At 42.0% G+C, this 11,617-nt stretch overlaps 2 protein-coding genes across 2 annotated transcripts; both read right to left on the reverse strand.

Annotated features, from left to right (window-relative positions):
* Positions 1 to 2,255: 2,255 nt before the first annotated feature.
* LOC129858381 (thiosulfate:glutathione sulfurtransferase-like) lies at positions 2,256 to 3,597 on the reverse strand. Its single transcript, XM_055927560.1, has 4 exons — positions 3,488 to 3,597; positions 2,988 to 3,116; positions 2,590 to 2,752; positions 2,256 to 2,493 (listed from the first exon to the last, which is right to left on the reverse strand). Exons 1-4 carry the CDS (start codon positions 3,540 to 3,542, stop codon positions 2,439 to 2,441), a joined length of 402 nt encoding a protein of 133 aa, XP_055783535.1. The 5' UTR covers positions 3,543 to 3,597; the 3' UTR covers positions 2,256 to 2,438.
* Positions 3,598 to 3,819: 222 nt separating this feature from the next.
* Positions 3,820 to 7,298, reverse strand: LOC129858382 (LRRN4 C-terminal-like protein). Its single transcript, XM_055927561.1, has 2 exons — positions 7,109 to 7,298; positions 3,820 to 6,389 (listed from the first exon to the last, which is right to left on the reverse strand). Exon 2 carries the CDS (start codon positions 6,385 to 6,387, stop codon positions 5,584 to 5,586), a length of 804 nt encoding a protein of 267 aa, XP_055783536.1. The 5' UTR covers positions 6,388 to 6,389; positions 7,109 to 7,298; the 3' UTR covers positions 3,820 to 5,583.
* Between the last annotated feature and the right edge of the window lie 4,319 nt (positions 7,299 to 11,617).

Raw genomic sequence — 11,617 nt, forward strand, 5'->3', positions numbered from 1 at the left:
GAAGTTGGAGACTTTTATTTCCCTCGCCAACTTTAAACATCAGCTATCTGAGCAGCTAACCGATCGCTGCAGCTGTACATAGTCCATCTATAAATAGCCCACCCAATCTACCTACCTCATCCCATACTGTTTTTATTTACTTTTCTGCTCTTTTGCACACCAGTATCTTTACTTGCACATCATCATCTGCTCATTTATCACTTGTGTTAATCTGCTAAATTGTAATTATTCGCCCCTATGGCCTATTTATTGCCTACCTCCTCATGCCTTTTGCACACACTGTATATAGACTTTCTTTCTTTTATACTGTGTCATTGACTTGTTTATTGTGTTATTGGCTTGTTTATTGTTTATTCCATGTGTAACTCTGTGTTGTTGTCTGTGTCACACTGCTTTGCTTTATCTTGGCCTGGTCGTAGTTGTAAATGAGAACTTGTTCTCAACTAGGCTACCTGGTTAAATAAAGGTGAAATAAAAAATTGTATCTCTCCCATACATCTCCCCTTTATCCCATACAGTATCACCATGGGGTGGGCTGCCAGAAGGGTGACGGTGGCCATCCCACTTATGTCTACCCATCAGAGCTGAAACAGTTGATGCGCGCTGTGTTCCCAGAGGACGTCTGTGACTACCCTGACCCATGCCACGCACAGGTCAGACACAGAGGTTGAAGGTCAAATATGTATTTGAAGCAAACACCTTTGCTATGGGTTCTGCTGTTGACTTGGGTTGATATTCCCACAAAGTTTATAATGGGTTGTATCAGTATTGATTGCCTTTACTATTTAAATGTTATTATACATTATAGAATTCGGCTTCTGGCTTCTAAAAGTGCTCTGTTGTGTTCTGAGTATAAACACTCTTCTTCATGACCTATGTGTATAGGTGGTGCAGGTGACTATGGAGGACCTTCAGGGAATTGAGTCCTCTTGACTGAAGAGGGCACTTACATAGTGACAGCATAGCTGCATAGCGACAGGCCTTGGATTGTTTGTTAAGGGCCTTTAAAGTTGTTACCACAAGCACTGTTATTGAAGCATTTTATCCCTCATTTTCAGACATCCATGTACTATGTGTGTTTTCACTTTTGATGCATTTGATTCCAACAAAATAAAAAAAATAGGAAGTACTGTGGTTTTTAAGCAAATATTTACATATTACACATTGATCCAACTAAATAAACCAGTTTTAATGACATTTAACAAGATGAATACATTTTTGTCAGGTCAAACAGAGAGATTTGATCCATCCTGTGAGTGATAATGATGTTAGTAGATGACAACACTGAACTGGAGAAATATGTATTCAGTTACAGCTTGATGTCATGTTGGGTCCTCCTTGCCTGTCACACAGAGAGCATACTACTGTTTCAACGTAGTGAAATCATGTTTAAATACAACATGCAAACACAACTAACCACACAGGCATTATTACTTTATCTTTGGATAAGTTTTATATTTACCAATAGAGCAGTCAGCATTAGGGACATAGTAGTAATGTTCAGAAGTCTGTAAACAACTTGGGAGATAAAAATGTAAAATCAAGATGTGTTCTTTCAATTTCTCTATTCTTTCAATTACATAAAATGCTTTTTGATAAAAAAATAGTGACGATAGATAGCAGGCTTTTATGTTGGGATATACTTGACTTCCTGTCTTGAGCACATATGTTAGCGTCTGTGTGCAAATCAAAACCAAACCTCCATCACTGTATATAAGACAAGTATGAGGAACTTGCTGTGTGTTTGAGACTATTCCTCTAGCTACAAAATCTAATGTACGTTAGTCAACATCATAATGACATTTCATATTTTTCAATTTCCAAGCCAATAGATGCAACAATCACTAAATTCCACTATGTTTACCAATCAGTCTCAGACGAGGATCTTTTACGGTGCCCCTTTACGCTAAATTATTGGAGAGGTTAATAATGGAGAATACCCACTCAGGGATTTGATAAAAGGCATTTCACCATCATGCAAAAACACCCACACTACATGATTTGGAAAGGCACACAATATGTAGGATAACGGACTCATTTCAACCATCAGGCAAACCCGGGGGTTTCCCCTCTATGTCTATGGGATGTAGATGTGTATCACCTGGATAAGCCCTATGTGCCACAGTGCAGCGGTACAGGTTTGAGGAAACTCTTACTGAAGGTAATAAGCAGTGCAAGCCTACACGGTAGAGGTAGAAGATGAGAAAAGTGGAGCTCTATGTAGAAACACTGGTAAAAAAAAAATTAACACAAAACAAATAGTACAATCTTTATTTTAAGACATAGAACACATCTGTAATAACAAATAAAAGTTGCAAAAAGTCAAGTGATGAAAAATGTAATAAAAAATACACTAGCAATTTCATGTTTCAGCAGAATGTGAGCATCATTAGTACATTTTTATGCTCTGCTTTCATAATGCAGGTTAATCGTGCGACTTATCTCCCCTCTTTCTCAGACCACTCCTGGTATCCTCCGGCATAGTTGACGGCCCTGAAACGAGATTAGGAAGATGTCATCATTTACACAAATTTCACAAGGCATCAAACACAGTATACAGAGAAGTATTGTCAAAATGTACACTCATACTTTTGGAATCCAAGGCCTCGTGCCTTGTCTGTGGCCACGCCTCCTCGCCGGCCCATCTGACAGTGAAACACCAGCTCAGGGGTATCCAGGGAGGGTTTGGGCACCCCGTATTTGGCCTGGAACTCAGCAGGGTCCAGCGCTAGGGCACTCTCCACTGTGTCAACTGGGAGAGAAGACACAGGAAGTTTGCAATTCGACTCCATTTAGAACGCAATAAATATACCAAAATAGCTGGCGCAATGACAACAGTAAATCAAACCTTTCTTGCTTATATTTGGCTGAATTACACCCATAAAAAATTGGGGTTCATTATGCTTCCAAAGGTTTGGACTCTGGAGAGCAAATTCCAATTGAACCTGAGAGTGTAATTTTACTACAGGACTCCAACTGAAGCTCACCTGGAATATGGATTGATCCTGGAATGTGCCCTCTGTCTACCTCCTCTTTTGTCCGTACATCAACCACCAGAAGACCCTTGTTGCTCTTGGTCAGGAGGACCTTAAAGTCAGAGTAGGAGATATCCTTATCTGTGGAGAGGTGATTCACAGCTAACTTCATGTTGCTTCCTGGCACTGACCATAACCTCTCTTTGAGGAAACAAACTTGTAAGAAAATAACATTTATTCTACTACAGAGTCAGACAGTGAGAATGCAGAAGTTGCCCAAAACAATTACTAGAAAAGTGCTGAGTCACTGTACCATGCACAGCCACTTTCAAACCCCACATAGCCTATCAAATCAGCCTGGCGTTACACTGACAAAAATCAATGATTGAAATTTGATCCAATGTATTGTCGTATTATGGTTCACAAAGACAGATGATCAGTAACGATCTAGCAGCACTGCGACCTACACAAAGAAGGTAAATGCACAACACAATCGTGGCATTCGCACTTACCTGAGTTTGCCATCTTGTTTACTGGTGCGCATTTGAATGGAATAATGATTGTCATGTACCAGATTATTTCCTCATTCGTTTCAAGTTGATTGTTTGAGCGGTAACCATTGGACGAACTTCTTAAAAAGGAGGGACTTATGACAGTATTGTAGCTATAGCCAATCAAACCGATTCTTTATCTCCAACGGTTCATCTTACTCAAGTTTCAAAATAAAAGTTGCATTACTGTTATAGGACATCACTTTTATTGCTTCCAGCAATATTCATTAAGTTTCATCAACCAATTATGTTCCTTCCATTAAAAACAATTAGTAACACAAACTCAGGCAACATTATGTAAACACTTTTATTCTAAAAACATTGCTTTTGTTATTCATAAATCAGTTTAATTTATTCTACACATGAATCCGACTGCCATAACTCTTCCCTGTCATGATCGAATGGTACACAAGCAGTGGCTACCCGTCATTCAGGGCAGGAGCTCCACCTGTTTTGAACCCCACATTTTTAGCAAAATAATTGACTTTCCTGTTTTGCATGTTATTTTAATTAATTCATACGTGTCACATATCAGTCTGCAAACAAGTTTAAAAAAAAAATCTAGGATTGAGTTAATAAACTTGAAATCAAACACGGTCTCTTTTTTGTTTTCTTGAGTAAGGCAGCTCCAAAATGCAGGTGTTTCAGTCTAGCTCAGTGCTTTCTGTGGTGGTGGGGCAAGCCAGCAGAAAATACGGAGCGTTGAGCCGTGATTGGCTCAGTGTTCTGTCACTCATGGGGAAACTACGTCACCGCCAAGTCTAAAGGTAGAGCTAGAAAATTCTAGCTCCTTGGGTGCTGCCATAGAGCTACATTAGAAGTGCCCATCCAAGAAGGCTCAAGGTCATTGGCCACAGTCATTGGCCAAAGTCATCCCCTTAAAATTAAGTCAAATCACGTTATATGTACAGTAGCTTTGATTGGACTGATCATGTCAACATCATACTTTCAAAATCTTAGGTAGCAGTCATCATCATGAATCAAGTTGATAATCTACTCAACGGCCATTGGCAATTGGACATAAACATTACACAACAAGTTGGAAATCGCAAATTCAACTATGAGTGGTTTGGAAGGAATCAGTGACAGTGGCTAACTGCAAGAATTACAAAGCAATCACTAGCCTGCTATTCAGTAGAGTGGCTGTGATAAAATGATAAACATTCAACATTGGCCATGCTGTCAATGAAATCTGGGATTAAGGGGCTCTTTTCCAAGTTTAAAATGATAAACATTCAACATTGGCCATGCTGTCAATGAAGCATAATTTGTGCCACGCTCAAAACATCTGTTAACTCGGATCTGCGAAAACTTGACTTCAGTGAAATCAAGACAACTGGGAAATCGGGAATAAACAAGCATCCGACTGGGAAAATACGTTTTGAACGGTCATCCAACTCAGAATTGTAAATCCGTCATCTTTCATGAACTTGAAAATCAATGACGTCATCATGATTCAACCTTATTTTTTTCAGAGTTGCCAGTAGTTTTGAAAGCATCATAAATCCAGAGAATGCCAGACTTTGATAGCAAAATTTGTCCACGAAGGACCGCCGCACCACCTTCCTGTTCAATGGGGCACAGTATACAAAAAGGTATTGTATGCTGCTGGATAAATTATGTAATATGCCAGGGAGATATGTATATGATATGTATATGTATATGTATACTGTAGGCATTAACAGTTTGTGGCAACGTTTGTCACCGTTATAGTGCAATTAATGTATTGTTTAGTGTTGTGTAGTGTAATGGCTTTGCTGGCATGCACATCCCATTTTTTTGCCCCACCAAGATTTACATGTTAAAATCACCACTGTACACAAGTTAATTTGCCAGCAAACAACCTGCAGTCTCTTTAGTCACAAAGCTTCTTAAGCTTTTGTCAGGGTTATTTAGTTCACAAAAGTCAAAAGTTATTATTTAATTTCCATATTCCTAAGTGCAGGATTCTGAACAACCTGAGCACTGTGCTGGTGAGTCACTGGAGAGGGAAGCCATTTTGTCGCTGTCCCATCCCAGTTACTTTACTCTTACATTCTCTGCTACACAGAATTGCATCACAGCGTTCCCTCCGTGCTGTAGGAGGGGTTCCCCAGCCCCTCTGCAGAGTTTTCCCTTGTTTTACACGTCTGTCGCCTCCAGAGGACCAGGGCGACCAAGGAGAGGAGCAGGAGAAATCCCAGACCCCCTCCGATGACCCCCGCCCTTAGGGCCAGGTTGGTGGCCTCAGGGGGGTCGTAGCGCAGGCAGGAGAGCTCAGAGGGGGCGCTGGTTCCCGCTATGTTCACTGCCTCCACACACACCTTGACACCTGCCTCTAGTTCCCCCAGCACCCCGCTCCGAGAATCACCCCGGAACTGGAGAGGCGCTCCCTTTCGATCTTCGATCACGACCCGGTATCCAGATACCACAGAGGCTGGAGCGCACCACCGTACCTCTGCCCCTCCATCAGTGCCTGGCACTAGCTTCTGGAGGAGTGGAGCGTGAGGGGGCTCGTCTACCCCGGTTAGCCCAGGGCAGAGGCACCCGGTCTGGGCAGAGAGCTGGGAGCACGGTATCTGGTTGTCCTGGCAGGGGTGGTAGTCACAGGGCTTGGGCTGCATCGGAACCAGAGTAGAAGCTGATGAGGTTTTGCTGTAATTGGGAGGGGAATGGGAAGCTTTCTCTTCAGTGTAGTCATCTTCGTCGTAGTCAAAGCCCACGCCGGTAACATATTGGATCTTGGGGTGTGTGACCGTCGGGGAGGTGGGGATGGCATGTGTGAGGAGGGGTCGGGTGTTGATGAGGTGGGTGGGAAGCAGGTCAAGGGTCAGTACTAGTAGAAGGAGCAGAGCTGCCCAATTCCAGCAGAATGACATCATCTCTGTGGGACAAAAATGGAAAGATTATAACCACAAGTAGGAATTAACTACCACATTATTACTGTGTGAACCCGTACAGGAGGAGACAACAGACAGAAAGATACAGAACAATAGTTTACTGTAGGACAACTGGTTCACAGAGAGATAATGTACTGTAGGAGAACCGGTTTACAGAGAGATAATGTACTGTAGGAGAACCGGTTTACAGAGAGATAATGTACTGTGAAGACAACTGGTTCACGGAGAGTTAATGTACTGTAGGAAAATCGGTTCACAGAGAGATAATGTACTGTGAAGACAACTGGTTCACAGAGAGATAATGTACTGTGAAGACAACTGGTTCACAGAGAGATAAACTAATAAGGCTGATTCTCAATGAGTAAAAAAAAGTATCCACCAGCTAGTGCTCTCTTCTCAGTTGGCAGGGTGCCAGACAAATCTGTTGGAACCCAAGCTGAACTCTCAACACATGCTAGTCGTCCTTTTAGCTTCCACATACTTTCATCCATAGAATAACACATCATCAATCTAAATGATTAAAGTTGTGTATGGCTTTATCTGAGTTGATGTTGACTATGTTAATCAATCATTCATCATATTGTCTCATTGTTGTGAAAAAGTGAGAAAGATTAGAACAGTCATGCTCTCAAATGTATCACCATAGCAACCAATTGAAAGAAAACTAAAACAAACCAATGCGAGTAGTGATCTTCTACTATACCTGAATGGAAGAATAATAGGATATCTAATGTCTCTTTCCACTCTTCACTCTTCTTTGTTCTTCTCTTAACTCACATTCTCTCTCTCTTTCTCTCCACATCAGCGTCTTCTTTTATTCTCACCAAACTTTCCCCTCCTTTTTAACACACCCTCATTTTCTCCCCTCTGTGCCCCTTTCTCTCTCTCTCTCTCTCTCTCTCTTTCGCTCTCTCTCTCTCTAGGTCTCCTTAGCTCTTTCAGGAGGGGGGAGGGTGTACTGTTCGTTTGTGTCCCTCCTTTCATACCAATTTACTCATCAGTAGCAGTAGGTAAGCTTGAGCTGGCTTGTTTGTGTGTATGTTTTTGTAGGTATATTGTGTGTTGGCTGTTCATGACATCATTGTATGACAAAGTGCCCATGTATTTCTATGTGTAATGTATGTGAATAGAACACGAGTTTGGCATCAGATCATATTAAAGCATGTGACCCACATACTCACATTCAGGTGTGTATGAGAGTGTCAGCGTGTGTGAGGGTGAATGCTTGTGTGTGTGTGTGTGTGTGTGTGTGTGTGTGTGTGTGTGTGTGTGTGTGTGTGTGTGTGTGTGTGTGTGTGTGTGTGTGTGTGTGTGTGTGTGTGTGTGTGTGTGTGTGTGTGTGTGTGTGTGTGTGTGTGTGTGTGTGTGTGTGTGTGAGAGAGAGAGAGAGAGAGAGAGAGGGAGTGAATGTTTGAGCATGCGTGTTTATTTTCACAATCCCCATGGTTGCATTGTTGCAGACCTGAAGGAGAGGAGGAGGAGGACAGAGATTTGACTCCAGTCCTTATACGGAGGAGAGCTGGCAAGGTGGACAAGCTGGGACATGATAGAAGTAATAGCATCTGATTGAGTAAGACAGAGAGCGAGACAGGAAACCAGAATCAGAGCAGGAATCCACTAGCTTCCCCTTTGTCTCGTCCTACACCCCAAAACACAATACTTCCCCTTTGTCTGGTCCTACACCCCAAAACACAATACTTCCCCTTTGTCTCGTCCTACACCTCAAAACACAATACCTCCCCTTTGTCTTGTCCTACACCCCAAAACACAATACTTCCCCTTTGTCTCGTCCTACACCCCAAAACACAATACTTCCCCTTTGTCTTGTCCTACACCCCAAAACACAATACTTCCCCTTTGTCTTGTCCTACACCCCAAAACACAATACTTCCCCTTTGTCTTGTCCTACACCTCAAAACACAATACTTCCCCTTTGTCTTGTCCTACACCTCAAAACACAATACTTCCCCTTTGTCTTGTACTACACCCCAAATACTACTGCCACACAACACTTCACCATACCCTGAAGTGCTATTGTTATCTAGTACTACTACAATCCACAACATGACACTTCATCTTGACTATAAGTTGTTGCTACCTAATACTACCCCCAACATGTTACCTTAAGCCCAAAATATTACAAGTTGTAACTTTATTAGTGGGCGTTATGCAGGGGCTTATCTGAAGTTCAAGTAAATAATTGATGTATGAAGAAATGGAATGTATCAGTGGAGGCTCCTCAGAGGAGGAAAGGGAGGACCACCCTCCTCAGTTAATTTCATAAAAATGTACATCTTAAAGCATTTAAAAAGTTATACTTTTTTGATAAAACTACACTAAATATAATCACGTCACCAAAGAAGGTCTACAGTAGCCTGTACAGCACTCTGTAGGGTAGCACCATGGTGTAGCGGAAGGACTGCTAGCTTCGGTCCTCCTCTGGGTACATTGACTTCAATACAAAACCTAGGAGGCTCATGGTTCTCACCCCCTTCCAAAGACATACAAAGTAATTATGACAACTTCCAGAGGACGTCCTCCATTAGAGCTCTTGCAGCATGAAATTACATGTTGTCCACCCAATCAAAGGATCAGAGAATGAATTTAGTACTGAAAGCATAAGCTACAGCTAGCTAGCACTGCAGTGTATAAAATGTGGTGAGTTGTTGACTCAAAGAGATAGAAAGACAATAGTTGAACAGTTTTGAACAAATTAATTTCTTCCAAAATGAAGGAGAAGCAAGAGAGAAAGAGAGATTTAGTCTTTTTTTTCACTTTCAGTTTCACTTGCTTAGCTAGCAAATGCAGCTATCTAGTTTAGCCTACTGAAACACCCTGCTCAAACAGAGGGATGCTATGTTAGCTAGCTGGCTTTGATTTTCCAAAACAGCACTGGAACTCTTCCAAGTCAAGGTAAGCTTTTGGTATTCCTCACTTATTGCCACCGGGGCCCACCAGTGTAACTGCTTACTGACTCTACACTTATGTTTCTGCATGATTATAGCGAGTTTATCTAACGCGTTAGTTCTATTAGCTATGCTGACTATGACATTAAGCTAATATGGTGACAACGATGTAGGCTGTGTGTAGCGGTTTGGCTTGGAAAGTTTTTTTCACCTGTTCACATACAGCTGATGTGTTGTGCATTGAAGTCCACAAGTGACGGGAAGAGAAGGAATACAACGTGGCTGTTATGAGAGAGAACTGTTTTTACGGTGATCAGGGCTATATTCATTCCCTGATTCTGTTGAAAAACGTTTCTTAAACGAAAGCAAATGGAACAAAATGGTGATAAACATACCTGAATTTGTTCAATAGAAACTCTTGTTTGCAACTGTTGAACTAAGGATTACACCCCTTATCAGCTAGATGCAGGCAAGAGTGGCGGTATTGAATGTCATTGTCTGTCACCTCAAATTTGTTTCTCAACCTGTATGCACCTATTTTGTAAATTTCATTCATAGGCTAGGTTGTAGCAATCTCATGATGGGTATAGGAAAATTTGAGTATCATGTAGTAGCCTAAACCTATCGATGTTACATTGAACTGGGAGAATGGAATATGAATGAGTAATCCAATATGCTGTAATAGGAATAAGGTCATACTCATGAAAAAAAATTCTTAAACAGCACTGATCGCCAATGGAATGTATGTATCATGAAGTGAGACTATAGGTACTAACATGACATAAAATAAATCATACTAACATGACATCACATAAATCATGCTAACATGACATCACATAAATCATGCTAACATGACATCACATAAATCATGCTAACATGACATCTCTCACTGACAAGAATGGAAGAACACTGACAACATACACAAACATACTTTACCTTCAGTATTTCCTCATGTTTGTTTTGTTGTTAACTTCTACTTGAGTCTGGTTCTAACCAGATGGAAACAGGGTCCCGATGGAAACAAGGGAACAGATGGAAACAGAGAACCAGATGGAAACAGGAGAGCAGATGGAAACATGGAACCAGATGGAAACAGAGAGCAGATGGAAACAGAGAGCAGATGGAAACATGGGACTAGAAGGAAACAGGAGAGCAGATGGAAACAGGAGAGCAGATGGAAACATGGGACTAGATGGAAACAGGAGAGCAGATGGAAACATGGGACTAGATGGAAACAGGAGAGCAGATGGAAACATGGGACTAGATGGAAACAGGAGAGCAGATGGAAACAGTGCCCAGATGGAAACAGGCTACCAGATGGAAACAGGAGGCAGATGTGAACAGGAGCGCAGACGGAAACGTGGCACATGTCAGACAATATCTACCAGCAGGGATCACTGGATATGTGCATGTTGGTACTGCTAAGGTAGCAGGCCTTGAACACTTCCTTAAAAACATAAACACTTATTCAGTCCATTTGTTTTCACATTGATGAATAGCCAACAAGTACTTTTAAGTGGATAATTTATCATGTACATTTCAATGAGTCTAGACTGTCAGGGACAATCATTGCTAGATGCTGTCTGGTCACGTACCCTGAGATGAAACCATGCATGTCCCCTCAGGAGACTGTCTAGCACAGTGTGTCACACAAAATTTTGTTTTGTCTGAAAGTATTTTCCCCACTGCGTCACCGTGTGCCAATGACTACAGGTATGAGGGTGAGGGTGTCACCTTTCGATAGAATAAGTTTGCTTCCAATGCAAACCACACCAGGATCACAGACATCAGCTATGGAATACAGACAGGGATTATTGATTTGTTTTTGATCTACTGACAGGCATAAACCAGTGAATTGAATTACATAGAACAAACTGCAACTTTCAGAACCCTGAGGGAAAAAAATGGGATGTGAGTCACAGCAGTATGATAATGGTTCTGCCTGCGCCACCCCACCCCCCACTGGCTGCTGCATGTTCAGGCATGCTGAACACTACTTACATTACCTCTCTCATCCTCTCTCTCTCACACTCACTCAACCTCTCTTTCTTACCCTCCCTCTCTCCCACTCACTCTCTATCCCACTCACCCTCTTTCTCTTTCCCACTCACCCACTCACCCACCCTCTATCTCCCACTCACCCCCTCTCTCTGCCACTTACCCCCTCTGTCACCCACTCACCCTCTCCCACCCTTTCTCAATCAGTTCCAGTCTGATCCAGACAGCATGCATCATTTAGCCCTGGTGACGTCTCAGTCTTTTCTCTGCTGGAGACCACCCAACCCCAGTCCCTCAGTTCCTCTGTG

This window comes from Salvelinus fontinalis, chromosome 6, assembly GCF_029448725.1.
Source record: "Salvelinus fontinalis isolate EN_2023a chromosome 6, ASM2944872v1, whole genome shotgun sequence".
Lineage (NCBI taxonomy): Eukaryota > Metazoa > Chordata > Actinopteri > Salmoniformes > Salmonidae > Salvelinus > Salvelinus fontinalis.

Coding starts and splice junctions, on each gene's coding strand:
- LOC129858382 (XM_055927561.1), bottom strand. CDS start 6,387: ATGATGTCATTCTGCTGGAATTGGGCAGCTCTGCTCCTTCTACTAGTA.
- LOC129858381 (XM_055927560.1), bottom strand. CDS start 3,542: ATGACAATCATTATTCCATTCAAATGCGCACCAGTAAACAAGATGGCA. Junction 3,117..3,487: donor AAACAAGATGGCAAACTCAG/GTAAGTGCGAAT, acceptor ACCTCTCCACAG/ATAAGGATATCTCCTACTCT. Junction 2,753..2,987: donor AGGATCAATCCATATTCCAG/GTGAGCTTCAGT, acceptor CTTCTCTCCCAG/TTGACACAGTGGAGAGTGCC.